The sequence below is a fragment of the Gymnogyps californianus genome, chromosome 8 (genome assembly GCF_018139145.2).
Source record: "Gymnogyps californianus isolate 813 chromosome 8, ASM1813914v2, whole genome shotgun sequence".
Classification (NCBI taxonomy): Eukaryota; Metazoa; Chordata; class Aves; order Accipitriformes; family Cathartidae; genus Gymnogyps; species Gymnogyps californianus.
In genome coordinates, this window is record NC_059478.1 from 16,645,365 (window position 1) to 16,666,510 (window position 21,146).

The following is a 21,146-nucleotide window of genomic DNA, read 5'->3' on the forward strand; positions in this document are numbered from 1 at the left end:
GTTATTCTGGAGGTCAATGGGATTTCTACCAAGTCACATGGGCATCTTTGAGAAATTCCAGCAGCAGCAAAGAGTAACTAAGTTAGTCTTTATCCTAGAACAGTATCCTTCTCTTCCCCTTTTCCCTTCAATGTATGTACACCACAGATATTTATAGATATATACAGTTAATCATCCATTGTTTCCCCACCAAAGTAACCTTAAACAAGAAGTCTCAGAGGATCAGTTTGTGTCATAACAGATTTTAAAAACAAAAATAAAAATGGAAAAAGAAAAAAAAAACCCACCCCAGAAAAAACACACCCAGCTGATTGTAGTACATTCACCAGAGTTACAGATCACTGACCTATGGCCTTGCAAATACAATCACAAGAACATAACTACTTGAAACCATTTCCTTCTAATTTTTGAACTAAATATTCAGACTTGTGGTTTTATTTGAAACCCTTTTCTATAACCATGTGAAAAGCCCCTCTGTCAAAGTCTCTCTACAGCAAAAACTGAGAAGAGTTTTAATTTCAGCAGTTAAGTTACACATTTTTGCTGAAGAACTGTAACGTTGAAAAGGCATGCACTTACCACAAATGACTGATAAAACCATTTAGAAAGTAATGATGATTGAAAATATAAATATGCCTTTCACAAAGCTAATACACCAACCAGTGAAGATTTTTTTTAAACATTAAGCAAATGAGATCTATAAAAGCATTGTCTTCAACTTCATCGCTTGTTATGTTACTGGAAAATACAGCACTCACCAGTACAAAATAGTAAGCGTACAGAGCTGCCAAGTGATGTATTACAAAAAACTTGTCACCAATTGCCTTCCAGTAGCATATAATAAGCAACAAATCTACAAGAGAAAAGAAATACAATAAAGAACAAATTATTATACTACCATTGACCTCAGAATAGTGTTTCTCCAAGTTTTAGAGGTATAAATGCCAACATATGGCATCAGTAGAAACTCTCTGAATTAATTATCTCTGAAGAGAACATTTTTATCCTAAAGACTTTAGTCAAAGCATCAAGCAACAGTATTCTTCCAACAGTTGCCATAAATTATTACTTTCCATATCAATGGAAGTACAGAGGCAATAGCTTTAGCTGAAATATTTTTGAAGGAAAAAGTGGATCCCAAATCTCATAGAAAGACTTCATACTTATGAACCCAAAAATGTGGAACAAGTGACCAAAATAAAGGGGGGGGGGGGGGGGGGGGGGGGGGGGCGGGCGGCTACAGGGGGCATAGACAATATACAAATACATGCAATAAATGCAGGGATCTATTATGGGGAACTTCTGAATCAAAAAGTAGTTATATTAGCAAACAGGGAACTATTTACCAAAAATATTTTGCAACGGGCACTTGGAATGAGAAGCATGCTTGCTTTATTTAATTAGAATTTTCCTATTACTGCAAAAGTGATATAGTGGACCTGAGTTAATGTTATAAGGAAAGCTTTGACAGAAAAGTTCCTTCTTCTCCCATGATGGTCTGAGATTTCAGATTTTCTTTTCTGTACTGGAACAAGCAATTTCTGCCTCTACTTTCTCCAAGTGAGTACTGGAATATTAGTGACCAAGGTTCCAAATCAAAGACTTTACCGCTGTGCCTTTTGTATCTCCAGTGAGTGCCTTGATCTCTTTTATATTAGCTATCCTCAGGCAGGACTCTGTATCATCTGACATAGCCACTCCACTTTGTATTAATAATTAAACATTAACTATATAAGGAAGTGAGAGAGAATGAGTGGCCAGGTTCAGGTCTCTGTTCAAAGGCATTCATTAATTCATAATGAAAGTCTAATGCATAATTATTCAAAAATAGAAACCAATGAATTTAAACATGGGAGCTGAAGTTCTTATGGAAAAAACAGAGACTTAAACTAACCCACAGTTTAAGTGAGTGTGCTGATCACCAGATTATCAGTTCCACTGGGGTGAGAAATCTAGTCTGAGAGATAATGAAGTCCACGGCCCAGTCTCTGACCAGAGACTCCATCCTAACATGAGAAGTTTTCCCTGAACATAGTCCAAGTCACAATAAGTTTTGGCTTTGATAAGTCAGTATTATCCACACACACCATAAAAGAAAGCTCCAAAGCATTTTGTAGCAAAATTCCCATGCCAGTTTTTGTTGACAGTAAATAATTAAGAACACAAAATGTATGTAGGGGTAAATGCCATATCAAGAAAATAACTAAAAATTTCCATGTTTTATACATGACTAAATTTTGGCTTAAAGTGAGACTAAAACGGGGGCAGGCAGGATCATATGGCATCATTTGCCTCAGCTTGTATTGAGGGTTACTAAAATTCTTCTGCCAGCATTCTGAGGTCACAGGAAGAAACATATGATAAAAGAGCTACAAGTTGTAGACACCCTGAAGGGAGTGAAGAGCACTGCTTTAACACCTTCTCAATTGGCTGAAAGACAAAACTGAGCTGGAGTTGGTGGTTGTGTATCAAACCATCATAAAGCCACACAGTGGCATTTCCTCAGTGCTTGGGGAGATATCATTCCATCTTTCACATCCGCTGGCAAGATCCTGTGATTTCACCACAACCCACAACTCCATTAGCAATTTTAAAAGCCACAGTAGAAACTGTATTGTATACACATACCACATCTCCAGCATAGTGGTTCAGTATAAATATATAGGCATAGTGACTCAATATAAATATACAGATTGTGTATGTTATATACACATTGCATAATTACCAGAAATGAGGTAGCCTGTGGTAATAGCAATATTCAGTTTCACAATTGAAGGGTCACCCCTGTAAATATACCAAAAATACACAGTTACAGCCTTTATAACAAGGTAATTTGCAAAGGACATACACATATCAAACACATAATGTCCATCAGGTCACCTTATTCTTGGCCCATCAGTAAGATGTTACATGATGTGGTTAAGAAAGATCCTAGTCATGAAAATGGATTCCTTTTCCACCCAGATATAAGACATCTACTAACTACCCTAAATCAGGATTACCCCCTGCCTTGGGGCAGAGGCTGCCCCAAGAGCCTTGCTAGAGACTAGAACTGAAACCCAGCAAGTACCTTGAGCTGGCTTCTCTGCAAACAGAGGATAAAAGAGAACAGCCCAGGCAGTGTCTTTTAGCACTTTAACTGACACTTTGTGTCTCCATTTTTATTCTTCTGCCAGTGTTAAAACTTTGTTAAGGATGACAAAAATATCTTGCTCAGCTGGTGCTTTTCATATTTGTAAGAGGATGGATGCTTATAGGGATAAACAGAGAAGAAGGAGACATGAATTATTTGCCAGTTCTTTGGAGCCAAGGAACCTTCGAGAAGAAATGCTTTTCAGAGTAGTTTCACACCTTCTGTCCCTTCCCTTTTGGTGCCAAACATTCAGCAGGCAAAGTTCTTAGTAGCACGCACACAACTTCAGTTCCTCTAGGATGTTCAACAAACCCAAATTTGTGAATACGCTCAAGAAAGGGAAGCATCCACATTGCAGCAAGTAACATTTGTTCTTTCCTCCACTGTCCTCCATGCATTCCTACTTTGAGGAGTTTGGTAAGCAAATCTCTTTTCCTCGGCATAAAGACCATACTTTTTTTTTAACTAAGTTGTACATCTAATCTAGATATGTTTTGTGTAAGTGTGAATTGAGCTTCAAGTGACAGGTCTACAGATTTATAAAATGTATATACTGCTCAAGACAAGCTGTGAAAGCATTCCTTGTTGTATACCTTTCGAGAAAAAAAGAACATCACTGTGCTTACAGCCACCTCCAATACAAAGTCTACCTCAGCTAGAAAGCAGTAAAATGCTATTACTTAGCTATTATTTTTTAATCCTATTGGAATGAAGCAGTGGAAGAGATTTCCTGTATTATTACAATCTGTTCACTGAATTTTAAGGCTTTCTGAGCGTCTAAAACTAACTGCTTCCCGTTACATAAGGAAAAACATTACCCGGAGAGCCTGGAGCTCATGCCATCTCTTAAGATTGGCCATAGAGGCTCTCTGAACCACAGCTTGAGACAGGAACGTTTTTTAATGGCTTCAAAAACCTGGTTTCATGAGCTACATAGGTTGTGAGCTGAGTGCTTCTTTAGGTGTAGCTCTTCTGAAAGTCACAGCTAGACACAGAGCATAGACAGATGTGTTCTCACAACTTCAGCAGAATCTCTTTAAATAGTTACAGCCCTCCTGTTAGAGCTCCCAGCTGCAGCAGTGGCAACATCATAACCAAACTTCTAAGTGCTCCGAACACACTTCAGCACATCATTACCAAGACTGAGCCTGCGCTCAAGGACCTTCATGTTCTTCTCCAGAGAAGATGCAAACGACTGAGTATGTGAAATTGGTTCCTTGATATTGGTAAACACGACTTAACTGGATGAGACAGAGAATGATTCACTTCCCTTCGTTCTTTCCATGAGAATGGTTACCTTGCAACAAACCTTCTCTAGACTTTCTAAACCAACACTTCAACAACATATATGGCTGCACAGCTCATCTGTCACATCCCTTCAAGAAGAGTCCATGTTAGAATCCCAAATTAATCTCAATTAATGGAAAACTTAGAATTTAGTCTAAAATCTTCTAGATTTCCTGATCTATCTGCTTGAACAGGAAGTGCAATGGAGCTTACGAGCCCTGATGTTTGCAGCCTAGTTTTGATACAAGCAAGAGCCAGGAGTGACAAATAGGGAGTGACTTGAATAAGCAAAAGGGAAGAGCTATCTCTTTTGTGATTGCTAAGGAGGTATGTGTGGCAAATGAATTACACATGAACATGCACAGACAGATATAACAAACAAAAGTCCACATGACCGACTTTCTTCAAACTTCTTTGCGGATACAGAGCCATATAAAATGCTAATCAAACATCAGACTTCAAAAAGTGTAATGACTGTAAAGTGGACAATCATATGAAAAAGCCCGCTGTTCTGTGAAGCTACAACTTCATTCACTTATTTACATCTTCTCCCTCTCCTTATCTGATCTCTACCACCTCCACATTTTCTACCGTGTTATTCTCAGCACCTCAACAACAATTTCTACATCGTCTATGTTAGCTAGTCTGTATTACATATAGAAAAAAAAGCAAAGTGTTATGAGAAGTCCTACACCATCAAAAAATGTATACATACACAACGCTGATGCTTCCCCATAACTTATCAATGCTCCAGTCTTTATTATCCTTTGTTAGGATCTATTGTATCTAGTTTCAGGCATTACCTGACAGTAATACCACATCCTCTCTCCATTAAACCCAAACCCTTAGCAGGAGTCCTGAGCCCTTTCAAGACATATGGGTATCATCATCACCATGCATTTAAGCTTCGCATGAACCCAGGAGTTAGGCTGACATACTTAGAGGCTCAGAACTTGTGATTTTCCATTATAGATATAGATATCTTTAAATCCCACAGAAAAGAACTGATTGGATACTGTCATACAGTCAATGACTACACAAAGATGGTGGCAATAACTAGAGGGAAAGAGTGTCTGTATCCAAGCCTTCCCAGCAGTCTAAAATCAGAGCACCTGTGTAACGTTTTCAGGCTACCTGGGCTAGAACAGTGCAATAAAGCTGCGCGAAGGATTCCTGGACATTTACTTACAAACTACTGAAACTAGATTCACAAATGTTTCTTGTATTGTTAATAAGAGACTCCTACAGAAAGGCTTATGCGTCCTTCATATCTGTAAATGACCAAGTCCCACAGCTTATGCCTGCATTTCAAAAGGGCATTAGATTTCCAAACTGAGCAGCCTTGCAACAGTCCATCTGGCATTTCCCGTATAATTTAGTTTTTTCCTCTTCAGTCTTATTCAATTAAAATCAAGACTATGTGGATTCAGCTACGCATCAATGTAAAAATTATAAGTAACTTAAGACTTAATGTACAGCTAAGCCATAAAACAGTCTGGAAAAAAAATGGCTAAAGCTCTATGTGGTCAGCTAAGGCTTTAATTACTCTGTCCTGGAACCAATATGACATATGGGGGAATGCATAGACTAATGCTAGCCATCTCATTTTTAAGAGTAATTTAAAAGTCAGCCTTAGAAGAAAATGCACATCTGCAAATTCTGAAGAAACCACCCTACGATTCTGGCTTCACTGGCAGAAGAAAGCCTAACACAAATTGTATTTTACTTGCAGGCTGCATACAAGTACTTGTAAAGCCATGGGCAATATTGCGTTTGGCCTTCCTTCGCACTTAATCACGTGCATGAACATGAATTCAAATCATTGCAACTGTTTTAAATACACTAAGTAATACTTCACACATTTTAAAATTATTAGTTTAATAACTAAAAATACTGATTTCCACATCAGGAGTGTGTTCTGTGCACTTTTAATTGACAAATTCCTGAAACCACTGTCTAAGATAATTTTGACCGAAACAATTTACAGAAATACTGCCATGAAATTAACCTGAAGCTTTGATTTAAAACACACAGATTAGATATACTTCTACTAGATTTTTAAATATAAAGTTTTCCTTACTCTACCAAATGTAAATAAAACCACTCATAGCAATCATTGTAAACATATCCAAACAGAAGAAACTATTTAGAAGCAATAGTAGAAATATAGAAAAAAATTCCCCCAAAGGCAAATGGATTTTGTCTTTTAAGATTTAATGTTTTTACATAATCTAGGATGCTAAGGCTCCATAAGCAAGATTTAAGTTTTCAATGCAGTATATAAAAATATCTAACATAACTTTTCTCAAACTTACTAAGAACAAAAAGTGGTTAGATATCTGCTTAATTTGAATTTTTCCTGGAATTATACCAGGAAAATTTAGTAAATGTGAAGACTGAATTTATTTATCATCTCCAAGAGGCTTTTATTTCTGCCATTCATGACTTCTTTTGTACTGTTTAGAACAAGGTCTACTCAAACAAACCAAGATAAAAGCTTCTATCTGATAAAGCTTACAACAACACACACCGAGAGAGTTATAATAACATGCTGCTTTTCAACATGGTTAACAGATCTCATAAGATATTCAGACTGTATTTGGTCTCTAAAGATACCAGAATGCAATGAAAAAAATGCAAAACAGCCAACAATTTAATCATGTATCACCACATGCAGAAGAGGCCAATGTTGCCTAAATTTATGTTATGAATTAGTCTTACATTTATTAAAGCCACATAACAAGTCAGTGGCAGAGCACTTCAAGCACCCAATCCTGTCTAGTCCACGCTGCATTGTCATTAATTTACAATATCAAAAGAGCAGGACAAGCATCAGATGTTAAATTTATGTAAGTTTAAACTGACTCACAGTGTAGTCCTTTGACAAGGTTAAAACCAACAGTCTATGACAGAAATATGAAATTAAACTTAAAGTAGTTAGTTAGTCTTCAGGAAAAATATGGCCTCTTCCTTCCACAGGGAAAGAGTTCCAGAGGATAATGAGTGAAATGTCAAAATATCAATAGCAATCTATAATTAACTCAACTAAAACAAAGCCATCTTGTTCCTCCTCCCTCAAAAAAGTGTGAAACAAAACAATATAATCAGAAATCAAGAAAAGAGAAGCTTAATATAGAATATCTTGTTAACTAGAGAAAATATTAGAAGTCCATTTATTAAATATTCCTATTGCTTGTGAAGACAGCACTTGAAACTTTCATACTTTTTTTTAAAACAAAGATTGATAGAAGCTTTATGGGAGACAGAAATATAAACATCTTAATTATCAATTTAGACATATATATTTTATACATATAATAGGCCCCTCCAGCTTTTCCCCCCCCACACACACACACTTACCAGACTTGCAACAGCATTTCAATTTCACTTTAAAATGATTATAGTAAATAGCATAGTTTCAGTCATGCCAACTTACAGTTACACTCTTGGTTCTATGCTTTAGTAATTTAATATGCTATTTCAAATCGATTGCTTGTATTTTATCGATTCCACTTCACAGACACACAATGCACTAAGACATTAATACTGACAAAATAATTTGGAATTATCAAATAGTACAGACCTAAAAATGGACATATCACAACTGCGTATTTTAATAGGAAATGAAACAATTATTTCAGTAATTAATACACTGCAGGATTATTTTTTTTCCTTCTCAGTTATGTTATTTTATTGTGTAAACACAACATATATGTAACATGCCTTACCAGAGACGGTCAGCATTAACAGCATCATCGTACAACAAAATATATAGGCAAAACCCACCAACCACCAAGGCATGGACTGTGGACGCTGTCCTGAAAAAGAGATCACAGTCACAAGGAGGTACTGCCATTCACAACTTTCTATACTGTGCTTAAGGTAGGCTGTTTCCAAAGACATTCTCAACTGCATCCAGATACCTCTGTGGAAGAGAATCATCTCTTCTTTACGCTACATCCAACCACATACACAATGACGGGGGGAAAAACAGTCGAAAAGAAGGAATCTATTAGATTGGAGCCACAGCGGGGGGGCTGTTAAATAGAAAGTAGGATCTTAAAGTAACTGAGATCTAAGTCTTCCTCCAATAATCCCATATATCAATGAATCCTTAAGGACAGTGTGACATCCAGTTCTTTAACAAATACTTACTGTATTGTCCCATTTGCTGGAAAATCTGTATGCATTTCATATTCAGATTGGCCCATGAGTCCTGCAGCAGCAGGTTGCTCCTTTCAGGCATCAAACTAATAGACGACCCATAATAAATCTGCCAAGTTCAGGTTTTGGAAAGAAGGGCATTAAATGAAAAATCCTGTCAAGGAAAGTTTCAGAAAGAATTCTAGTGCATTTGAAGTAGATTCTGGTTTTCAAAGAGAAAACTTGTGTAACAAAAGGTTGTAGCTGAGTATCTGAGGTGTAACAGCTACAGGTTCGTATGAACTAGCAGCTCGCAGCTTTACTCTATTTTATACTCCTCTTGTCCTATATAAAGTCACAGTAATCAGAGTTGCCTTGTCCATACTTGGATACTAAACACTTTTTTTTCCAAAGACACCAGTCTCAAGTATACAGGCTGTAGGCACACTGTAGATAAACTCTGAATGTTAACAAGCACTTAAAGAGAATCACCTATTTACAGAGGCCCTGGCAGGGTTTCTGCCAGCATGCAGGCCAGGGCCACTCCTGCCCTTTTGAGTCCACATGTATTCTTGGAATGTAGAACAATGCAATGGGCATGGGTCCAAAATGTGTAACCTTGTTCCTCTAGCCATGGGTTTAACACTACTATAAACTGTATCTAATACTGTGTAGCTACTGTCTGCTTTCCCACTTGTCAAGTGTGACTAGGAAAAAAAAAATTACGTGCCAAAATAGCTCTACTGAATCATGGATACTATTTAAAAGATGAGAACTCTACGTTCGATGCTGTGTGATCAGAAACACCTTTGCACCGTATTCACAGCATTAACAATATGCACACAGATGTATAGATGCTGTTAGTTATTAGTCTTGTCTTTGTACATATTGAGTACATGTATTTGTAAGTTATTAATATTTTAAATGTGCAAAAGTCACTCTCAGGAGTCTAAACTCTACCATGCAAGATTTGAAGAAAACATCTTACTTCCTGCGGAAGACTTTGCAAAGAAAGAGTAGGTTATAATCCCTAGTCTGTTTCCATAAATTATATTATCATCTATTGGCATTAGAAGATTCTGTAACTTTTCATAAAATAAGTCTCTCTTTACAATTTGTTTAAAGAGTGTCATCATGCTATTTTCAGCAGCTTTTTCAATAGTGTTCAAAAAAACAAATGGAGACTAATATAATATGAATAGTCAAGTGTAACAAGCTGGATGAGAACATTTACTAACCATTATAGCACAGGCTGCCTTTTTTTTTTTCCCTTTTTTAACAAAGAAAGAAAATTTAGTTACCACAATTTTAATGATAATTAATAGTTTAATTAAAATGTCTACTCTTGCAACACAGAATTAACAGAGCTAGGAACTTTGCTTCCTTTTTAAAATAAAGCATGGCATATAATAGTAGTGTTTGAGAAATACCTGGGATTTTTGAACTTTAGGAGAGGATAATGCTGAAAGAAGTAAAATTTGTCCTAGAATATAGCCCATTAGTTTACAGTTGCAATTTGTCTTGGGCGTGGCTGTTTATCCAAAGCTTAGTGTTTAGAATACAAGCTATACACAAGCACAGCACTTGGGGGCGGGGGGAGAGAAGAAAGGAAAAAAAAGGAGATTTCCTCCTTAACTCTGGACTTTGAAGTTTCTCCATAGCAGAGAGGATAGAAGAAGGGAAATAGTGCAACACTCCATTTTAATATGGAATCTAGGTCAAGCTATCAAGCTCCATACATTTCCTTGAAATTACTGTCAAAGCTTGCATCCTTTAACTCCTCATTAAACTGCAAAGAAAAAAGTTGCCCTGCTAAGTTGCATACTTGTTCCTCTATTATTGAATATATATATTTTTTCGCAACTGCTTAATAGCAGTACAAACGTGTTATAGAAGAGGTGACAGGAATTTACGCACAACAAATTGAAGAGTTATATTACATCTATGTCAAAGTAGAGTTTTTAACTCAATTTGAGCGTCTACACACTTAAGATTCCCGAAGCAATTACTTTATTGGTTCTTAATTCTTGGAAGGTCAGAATGAACAAATTGACAGTATGGAAAACACAGTCCAGAGCTGCAGCTCAAATGCTTGATTACAAAACCCTCCAAACTGTAACAATATATTTTCAATGCTACCGCTCATTTCAGGCAGATGCCCTCTTCCAGACCCAGCTGAGCTGATAAAAATGCATAACCATCCTCTGTGCCAGTTTCCTTCAGGACTGCCAACAGAACCATTTGTGTGAGCACTGCCTACACCAGTTCAATACAGGACAAAATAACAACCATCTACTTTTAAATCATTTAAGTTAACCCAACTCATTTTACTGGGAGATAGTAACTCTCTCTACCTGCACAGCTATCTGCAGAGTACATATACGTCCATCTACATTCTCTGAACATATAAGATACTCCTTGGGGTGTCTCTTCATTTTGGTGAAACACTGGAGTGATAAGGCAGTTTGACAAAACATTGCGTTTGGTCAGCAGAGTTAACAGTCAATCTTTTGTAGATACGCAAGCACAGTTAGCCTTTCTTGCACTTCATGTCCTCCTCAGGTGTAACGTCAACAAGCTATCGATGAGCCATGCTTTGTGTTTCATGCCTTTTAACTCCAGAACTGGATGTAGCACGGGACCACAACTCATCTGTGTGCTAACATCTACATCCTGCTATCAACCCCAAGAAAAAATGTGAAAAGAAGTAAAAAAGGATACAGCCTGGGGTGCTGTATCAACTTGAGCAGTTAAACACCTTACTACAAAGTAGCCCAGAGATTACAGAGCAGCTTATTTCCAGCACACTTGCGATGTGTGAAACAATTCATATGTTATTATGCAAAGCACTACAACTTAGCATAGCGCTACCAGGCATGGGATAAGTTCTCAGAAAGCCTATTATGCAATTCAAGGGTCACTTGATGTGGCTTAGAGACAAAAGTTCAGCTCCAATATGGTAACAGTTTAGTTTAGTTTCCCTGTCTGCCTGTATTGTCGATTTTAACATAGAGATAAACCTCAGCTGTACGGATATCATGAACTGGCATCCTACAAAGTTGTTCTGGCAGATAGGTATTATTCAAAGATTGAACTGAAATTAAGATAGTGCCTTTAAGAACACTGCAGGTGGACATTTGCCAAATGGAAGGGCAAGACTATTTGAGTTGCTAATGCTGCCTAGAACAATGGAAACAACTTTAAAAGTATCCACCTGATACTGCCTTTAAACAGCACTGAGGAGGAACAGCAATACAACTAATGCATTTTGAGTGCAGCGACAGCCATACAGTACACATTTTTGAGCTTCAAATTTGAGAAACACCTGAAAAATATTTTAAAGTTGTAATAGGCTACTCAAGCATAAAGTTATACTGTATCACTTCATTTCAACCAGAGAAGCTTGTGTACTACATATACCCTTTCAGAGCAGTATATTGCAAATAAAACCTCAGTGATCATCCTGTTTGCAATTATTACCCTATACTTCCTTTATGGCTTAAAAGAGAGGAAAGCGCCCAGGAAAGATTCACAGGGTTGAACAAGTTTCTAACAGCACTCTGTCTGAGGAGAAAAGTGTAATGCAGGTGGAGCCATCCCAGCGATGGAACTGCAGAAACACAAAGGGAGCGAGGAAGGTTTTCAGATCAAGTTTCTACAACTCCTTCCTGAATGTGTACCCTGTGCCTGTCACAGCTTCCCCCTCCTCTTCTTGCAGCCTCCTTCCCCACCAACACACAGATGTACCTATCTAACCCTGCCTCACTCCAATACTACACCAAAGATCCATCGAATTTCTTGGAAAACCGTAACTTACATAAAACAGGTTGCAGTGTAGTAGCACCAGGAGAACAGAGAGCAATTTGCTTTGCACCCAAAAGCATGACCAGAAATAAACTAGCATTTAGATCATGGAATAAATTGCAACAGTTTTGATTTTCATGTATGTTTGGGGGAAGGGAATTTTGTACCTCTTCTATTTACCAGAAGCATCACAGAGAAGCCATTTAAAATTAATCCACTTCAGCTTATTACCTCTAACCAGTCACTGTTTTCTTATTTTACTGACTTTCACTTGGGCGTCACTATCTAATAAAGCATCTAATGTACAAGTGTTTGTAATGCTGTGTGTTCAAGAAGGGGCCTCAGCATCTTCCATTCTGAATTCCTCAAGTGCCTAGAGCCATCCCTCTAATCTTTACAGATGTTTAACTAATAACATTTTCTGCAGTTTTATATATACACACACAGGTGGTTCAGATGTTGACAACTTCAGGTAGGTCATTAGCTGTAGTTTGTTTTGAACACTCTACCTTGAATTCCATTCAATCTTCCTTTCTTGGTTGAGATTGTTAAAACCAGGTATTACTCGTGTTGACACCCAAGAACTTAAAACATGGAACACCAGCTGAAATACAGTAAAACTGGCAACAGCAATGCCAATAGTCAGGATGCTGAAGGAAGCCATTGTTCTTCAGCCTGTGAAGAGAAGCAGAAGGTAATTTCAGTCCATTCTCCATTTAACTATTTCGAGCAGCCACAGAAAGTGTTTTTGACAGCTAACTTATCAACAGAAGTATTATTCACTAAAAGTTTCATCCTGTTCAACATTTCTACTTAAGCCTTAATAGTATAAAAGTATCCCCAAACTTTTATATGTAAAAGTTGTATTTTGGTTTTGGGTTTTTTTACCATTTGCATACTATACATTTTCGTTGACTAAAGTCGCATGTATTTTATCTACACAGAAAGGGCAGGGAGGACCACTGACCAGTGCAACTGCCAGCTCAGATGCCTCCACTACTGTCCCAAGAAGCTCCAAAGTTAAAACTCATCTCATTCTTACCAGATTGACTGCTGCCGACGGGATTTTAAAAAGCAACAATGAAATCAGGTAAGCGTGGTAGAGAGATTTTCAGGTCAGCCTCGGGAAGTAATAGCTTCACTGCAGCTTTATGTTTGTATACTTTACAGAGGCAGTAGTTCTCAATTTGCACTTTGTTCGCAGTTGAGGGCTCCTCTTTGTGATAGCGTGTAGGCTATCGTATTTGAGCTTTTTTCTTCTTCACGTGAAAGTCTAAACTTCGCACAATTTCAGAGCACACTGAAAAGCTTCCTATCATCAGATGCTGGATGTTTAGCTATTTCATGAGGTCTAATAGCTAAAATGTCAGTCTCTAAATGCTTCAGTCACTTCTCCTGAGTCGCCAGTATTTTGCAAGACACAATGATATTTCCCCAGAAGTCACAAACTTCTGACATGCATCTCTGGTCTGATGGTGTCATGAAGTGTCTTATATTCCAACACTGGCAAAGGTTACAAACTCATAAAAAGTCAATTTGTATTAAGTTGAACAGAAAAGGGAAAAAAATCCAAATGGCTTAATTTAAAATATTTAAATAATTATTTTAATAGCCATTTAAATAACTGCTGTCACTTATTTTAGTTTTACTGAAGAAAATATCTAAAAATAAAATGAAGACCTAGAGACTAGCATAACTTGATGTTACTACAACAACCTAATGGTCAGCAAAAACTGATACAATTATATAATACACTTATGTTCACCTTGAGTTCACATGCATTATAGAATGAGGGAACATGCCTTAAGATTTTTGAAATTGTATCTGCATTGCAGATGGAAAGAAACTTGAACTTCAGTGGAAAAAAAGATAGAAAAGTCCACCAGTTAAAATAATAACTTTTAAAAAAATTAAGTACAATATTCTCACTTGGTCGTGTAAATGGTGAGTACATTGAAACACAGTTTGCATTTAAACTTAGAACTTTAACAAAAAGTGTATTGCATATAGATGAGGAAAAAAAATACTTTTGTCGTCAAAGATTTAGAAGATTTTGTCGTTCAATGATCTCAAACTTTTCTCCCTCCTCCTCTAGAGTAAAAAAAGAAAGTGAAGTTGACTAGTACCCGCAGAAAAAGCTACAGCTATATAAGCAGAATGCAGGACAAATACGAGCAGATTTGCTGAGTGAAACCTGCATCCATATCATATGGATTTCAAGTGTTTACTTCACACCAGCTTTAATCCTGTCCTAGGGACTCCACAGTTGTTAGATCGTATTTGATGTGCTCTTCGGGCCTATCTTCCTGCTCAGTTTAACGCAAAAGAAATCCAGCTTGCATGCTCTGGGACAGCTATGCAACACAAGCCAAAGGGCAGTAAGTGGGGGTGATCAGAAGATTCCGTTCCTAAGTGCATTTTTACTCCAAACTAAAATTTTAATGTACGCACACTGCAGTGCATTGCAACAAACTCTGCTTCATTCCAGTTGTTCACCTGATGACCTGTTCTAGTTCAGCCGCATACTAGTCTTGCATACTATTTCATGTTAGTCTATTAAAACTTCCAATTTCAAATACTATCCTGAATATTCAGTATTCTCTCAAGTACTTTTTACACTGTTCTCCACACACTTCTCCATTCAGAAGGTGATTTCATATATGCTTATCAAGATGCTGTTTAAGTACATTAAGTACCAAGTCCAGGAATAATTTTACTTAGGCAAATTAGAATGCTGTATTTTAATTCAATTCAAGGACCAGGTGTAAACACAGTGTTTCATGTGAGATGGTGTGCTGGTTTTTCTGATTCTCTCCCCCATCCCACCAGGGGGGAATGAACAAGCGGCTGTGTGGTGCTTAGTCGCCGGCTGGGGTTAAACAACAACAGATGGAAGAACAGTTCAACTATAAACGTTTTCTCACATCCCTAAGTTGTTTTCAACTATATCCTGTTTAACATGAAAATTAACAGTTGTTTACCAGATTTTCTTTTTATTTAAAAGAAAAATCATTCATGTTGTTGAACCAAAGCTTATCACTTAAAAGAAGCATAATGAGCTTCTGATTACATATGATTTCTTTGCCCTGAGGACAATGGCCAAAGTTAGTAAGTCAAAGGCAGCTTCAACTACACTGTGTTTTTCTGCCCCAGTATCTTCTTATAGCAGTCCAGCAAAGTCTAATTGAGATACAGAACTTCATGGATTATATATGAGCAGAGACTTTATCACCCAAACTGCAGAGTCATTGATTACCATTCAGTCAGCTGATACAGTTTTTGAGCTAGTGGAAGGCTGGGTGGGGAGAGAGGTTTAGTGTAACTACTTTGTAATTCAGGAAAAAAAAAGTAGTATATCCAGGTTGGTTCTTCACCATTAGTCTTTTAGCAGTGGTCTTTTCCTGGCTTACCCAAAACTACTGTCTTAACCATTCAGTTAGACAATAATTACAAATGATCATAACTTCACTCTTGCAGCTTTTCAATGTAGTCTTTAGGTAAATATCATCAAACACTTGAAACTAACAATTTTCAGCGAGGTATTGCTTACACATGTCTAGCAGAGTATCAAATTGCTCTATTGACCTGTGCTAGATCAAGTTTATAGCTGTTATTGCTGTTTAGCTATTAATTGGCAGGCTCCTGTGCTTGCTATGGGGCTTGCTTGCCTTACTGTATATTAGAATCTAGTGCTCGTTAGTAGCTGCTTTTTGTTTTCACTGCTTGCTGTACTGCTGTAGTGCTTATCATCTTACTCTGCTGTGCCTGGGAACATTTCGATAACAGCAATGGCGATGCGCCTGGGCTGGCAGATGGCCAGGGCATCGCTGCTGTTTCTGTGCTGTACTGGACAGGCTGGAACTCCAGTGTGAACTCGAGTCGAAGGGACTGTGACCTGTAGATGAGTCCACATGGGCCACCCCGAAGCATCTGTGGCCGTGGATAAGCCCATGCCAGAGCAGGTACCTGTCAAAGCATCTGTGGCCATGGTTATGTCTGTGCCACAGCAGGTATACCTCTGAAGGGATTGTGGCTCATAGATAAGGCTCCACAACCTGCGGGACTGCAGTCTGTGGATAAGTCCAAGCCTAAGCAGGGGCAAGGGGAGGAGTTCATTGCAATGTTAAACCCAATGGTCTGGTCCAAAGGGACCATGGGTGGAGATTGTAATGGAAATACCTTTAAATTGCTGTAACCCATTATTTGAGTTGCATGTTACAGAAATTACTATAGCAGGAACCACCTGAACAAACAGAGGACAAGCCTTACAAGAAGCAGTGCAAGTACAGCAGTGACCTGACCTGAGCTGGCTTTGGTGCCCAGTAACTCCATGCAACACACCATCTCTCCTGTCCCAAGTGACCACCATAAAAGATGGAGCCCAAAGTCATGGACTAAATAAACTCAATGGACATTTTGTGGACATTTATGGACATTTTACAGACATTCCACAGGGGTGGTCCATAGACTAAGGGAATGACATCTGTGTATTATATCAAAGGACGGGAAGGGTGGTGGTGGGTAATGAGATTGTATTTGCTAGTGTGGGACCTGAGCATGACGTAAATGGTATGGAATAAGGGGTGGAGAATGTGCTGGTCTCAGCTGGCATAGAGTTAATTTTCTTCATAGTAGTTAGTATGGGGATATGTTTTGGATTTGTTCTGGAAACAGTGCTGATAATTCAGGGATGTTTTCATTATTGCTGAGCAGCGCTTACACAGAGTCAAGGCCTTTTCTGCCTCTCACACCACCCCACCAGCGAGTAGGCTGGGGGGGGCACAAGAAGCTGGGAGGGGACACAGCCAGGACAGCTGACCCCAACTGACCAAAGGGATATTCCATACCATAGGACATCATGCTCAGCCTATAAAGCTGGGGGAAGAAAAAGGAAGGGGGGGACGTTCAGAGCTATGGCATTTGTCTTACCAAGTCACCGTTACGCACGATGGAGCCCTGCTTTCCTGGAGATGGCTGAACACCTGCCTGCCAATGGGAAGTGGTGAATGAATTCCTTGTTTTGCTTTGCTTGTGTGCACAGCTTTTGCTTTACCTGTTAAACTGTCTTTATCTCAACCCATGAGTTTTCTCACTTTTACCCTTCTGATTCTCTCCCCCATCCCACTGGAGGGAGTGAGCGAGTGGCTGTGTGGTGCTCAGTTGCCAACTGGGGTTAAACCACAACATGACCCCAGTAATTTTGAAAAAGCTAGTAACACAGCTTTTCAATCATACTCAGTAAGAGCTGAAAATACGGTCTTTTCATCTGCTATTAACATGCTGTGGCTTTCCTGCAATTCTGTTTCTACTTGAAGTTTAGAATAAAAAACCCAACAATATTAAGACTTAACATTCATTCACCCCCAATATGAAACCATTATGAACTTCTCATAGAAACAAGTCAGCACTTACTGAAAGAGGATAAAGGAGCAGAAGAGTTACCAAGCATTGTACCATCAATGACATTTAGCGTTTATGTTCTCCTCATTTCACTGTTTCCACATCAATTTTTCACATCATAAAAATAAGAAATGCAACTGTACAGCCACAAGACATAGCAAAGCGGTGCAGAGGAAGGTATAAGGCCTGCAGCCCTTACTTTCTTCAAGGCTGGATTTCAAGATGAGTTGGATCAATTTCCAAACAAGATTATACCCTAAAGCTGTTAGTGATACCAGGACATCCCATTCTCCTGATCCGTTTAAAACTGAAAGCCAAATCCAATCGTTGTAAAACTTGCCACACTAATTTGCAGAGAGCAACGTGGGACTACTGACTGTTTGCACATTTTATAGTAAGCCTAGTAATAAAACATCTGCAGTGCTTGAGTTTTGTTGTGCTGTTGGTTCTGAATGGCAGTTTCTATTGCTCCAATTAGATTAGACATACTGCATTTGTTATCCTACTTAGCTCAGTAAGCAGCAGTAAGGAGAAACACAACAAAATTCAAGCTACTCCCAGCTTAAGCCATTCCCTTTTCTATGTAAGCCTATTCACGCTCCAAACTCCACTTTGCTTTCTGCTCTTAAAACACCCAAGCAACTTAAGCACGCTTTTTATAAAGACAGGGTAAACAGGGTAAGTTGTGCACTGCGATATCATGTACCTACATCGCTTTCCTCAAACCCTGCAAGAAGTTTGCAGTCGGAAAGCAACAGGGAGGGGAAAACCCCCCAAACCCGGAGGAGGAACCCAGCCGCTGGGGCGCGGAGGGACCCTAGCAGGCTAACTCCCGAGCAGCGCCCTGCTAACGAGAAGCCGCCGGGTGCTCTCCCCGAGCCGGGCATTACCTAGCTTTCCCCGTCAGCCGAGGCGCCCGCTGTTCACACCGTGCCCGCCCGCGGCGATAGCCCCGGACGGCTGGCTGGCTGGCTGGCAGGCAGGCAAGCAGGCAGGCGCCGCACACACCCGCCGCGCTCTCTCCGGCCGCGGCCACCCGCTGCCCCGACAGAGGCAGCGGGAGGAGGGGGACGGCCGCCGTACTTCGCGCTGTCAGAGCGGCGAGCGCCGCCGGCTGCGGCCCGCGGCCCCCGGGGGCGGCGCCGCGCGGGGGGCGGCCCGTCGCTGAGGGAGGGAAGGAGGGAAGGGGCCGCTCTGCGCAGCCCCGCGGGGGCGGGGGGAAGGGGCTGCACCACCCCCGCCCCGCCGGACCGGCGACCCCCTCCCTCCCCCCCCCGCCGCACCTGGAAGCGGGGCTACCGGGGCCGCGCCGCCGCCTCCGCCATGCCTCCCCGCGGCGGCGGGGACGGGACAGCCCTTCCCAGGCGCAGGATGCTCCGCCGGTGGCGGCGGGGGCTCCGGCTGCGGCGATCGGGTTACGGCAGGCGTAGCCTTAAAGGGGCCGAGCCGCTGCCGCCACCTGCCGCCGGGCTCCGCTCGCCGCCTCTGAGGGAAGGCGGCTTCCCCGGCCCCTCCCTCCCTCCCGCCCGCCCCGCGCTGGCGGCGGCCGTCGCCCACCGCCCCACAGCAGCGCTCCCCGCCCCTCACCCCCGCGGGCCTCGGCAGCTGGGTCGAAACAAATAACCGGGGACCGTCCTTAAGCTCGTCGTCAGCGCGGCTCAAAACGCAGCCGCTGTAACGGCGCACCGAACCGACCGCCGGTGCGGGCAGCGCAGCGCGGCGCGGCGGGCAGGGAGCGCGCGGCCGGCCAACGTCCCGCCGGCGAGCCCGGTACCGCAGCTGCCGTCACGAGCCTCGGAGCCTGCTCGCCGCCTCTGCGAGCTGCCAGAGTCGGCCCATGTATACCACGATGGACGCCTGGGTCCCCAAATTCTGCTAAATGTACGTGGCTGAGAACGGCTTGTGTGTTGGGGGAGGAAAAATTCCTGCTAGGTATAGCATCGCACCTTCCAACAACATTTCAGTCACGATGCCCTTCATTTATATAGCCCCATTGTCTAAAATATATCACGGGAAAAATGCTGACGTGACTGTTCGTGCCCTAGGAATCATTTACGCACTCCTTGATAGTGCTGTACAGCATAGGGTCATAGGTAACACACCCGTCATAAGGAGAACAGGTATTGCTGATACTTGCTATTTTTTAAATTAAATGCTGTGATTGTTGTCAAATTATTTTTCATTTTACGTTTTTGAACTGTTGTATAGTATTGAAAAATCAGAGAAGCAAAATTATATTGACAAAATTAAATATGATGATGATGAAGGGACTTAGTTTTTTACCAACTAGAAAGTGTAATGGCCAGGACTCTGTTCCTCTTGGCATGCTTCTACTATCATACGCATCCTAAACCACCTCAACTTTCCATTTCCATTAAGGATTCCTGATCTTTCAGATCAATAATTTAAAAATTCTCCTCTCTCAAACAACATAATGTTAAAGGTATTCATATATATCTCACACTAGATTAAGCTGCGGCTGACAAAGAAATCATCTACCCCAACTACGCACACTAATCTCTCTTGCAAGATGTCTCCCACAGCAGGAACGCTATGGCTTAAGCCTGAACAGAAACTGATGTTGGCTTGCCTTAATATGCCCGTCTGCGAAATGCAGAAACTCAGGTACTGATTAATGAGGCATGGAGCCTTCCTGCGGCAGAAACGGTAACCTGTCGGAGGTGGGCAGGGCACACCGCCAGCATCTGTAACTGTTTCAAGCCATCTTGGCTTAATCCATTGCTGAACGTAAATCAACTGCCGGGTAAGTGCTTGTGTAAACACCGGAACTACTGAAGTTTGATTTCCTATGGACTTGTGTCTTATGGTTGACCAGCTTTTAAACTGATTTTTGTTAACAAAATTCCACAAGACCTTCTCAGCTGAGTGGAGGACCCCATTCCTGCTTCCAATCTTCTTCCGTTCCAGAAACAAACAGATGGACAAATAAAGACAGCAATATCATATCAACACAATTTCTTAGTGAAATTGGGATAAAAACCTCATCTTTTACTCTGATGTCATATCATTTTATTCCTCATATAAAGGAAGACGTCAACCTATTTTCTATTATGTCTACAGTTTTTAGTGAAACAGAACAGCCACTAAAACCTAAGAACTGCATGGTGGGATCATAAACCACTTTCAAGATGACATAAACTATAAAAATTCTAAGAGAATTTTTTCTTCAATAATTCACCTTCCAGAGAACAGTCCTCACTTTTTGCTTAATCCAGTATCACTGACTTTGAAGTTTCTTTATACATACTCCTTGCCCTCTTAAGTTGTAACAACTATGACAACAGTCTTCCATATGGACAAGTAGTGGACCTCTGGGGTGACAGAGGATCTGCAGTGGCAGTGAAGGCAGGAATGGTTG

General features: G+C 40.4%; 1 protein-coding gene across 1 annotated transcript in view; it reads right to left on the reverse strand.

Moving 5' to 3' along the window:
- The window catches only part of TLCD4 (TLC domain containing 4), a 30,414-nt gene extending 11,617 nt beyond the window's left edge, over positions 1 to 18,797 (reverse strand). The window contains 5 exon segments of the mRNA XM_050901171.1: positions 759 to 853; positions 2,726 to 2,784; positions 8,149 to 8,238; positions 12,877 to 13,042; positions 18,658 to 18,797. Of these exon segments, the coding sequence (XP_050757128.1) occupies positions 759 to 853; positions 2,726 to 2,784; positions 8,149 to 8,238; positions 12,877 to 13,031 (399 nt within the window). The 5' untranslated portion in view covers positions 13,032 to 13,042; positions 18,658 to 18,797.
- Positions 18,798 to 21,146: the final 2,349 nt, after the last annotated feature.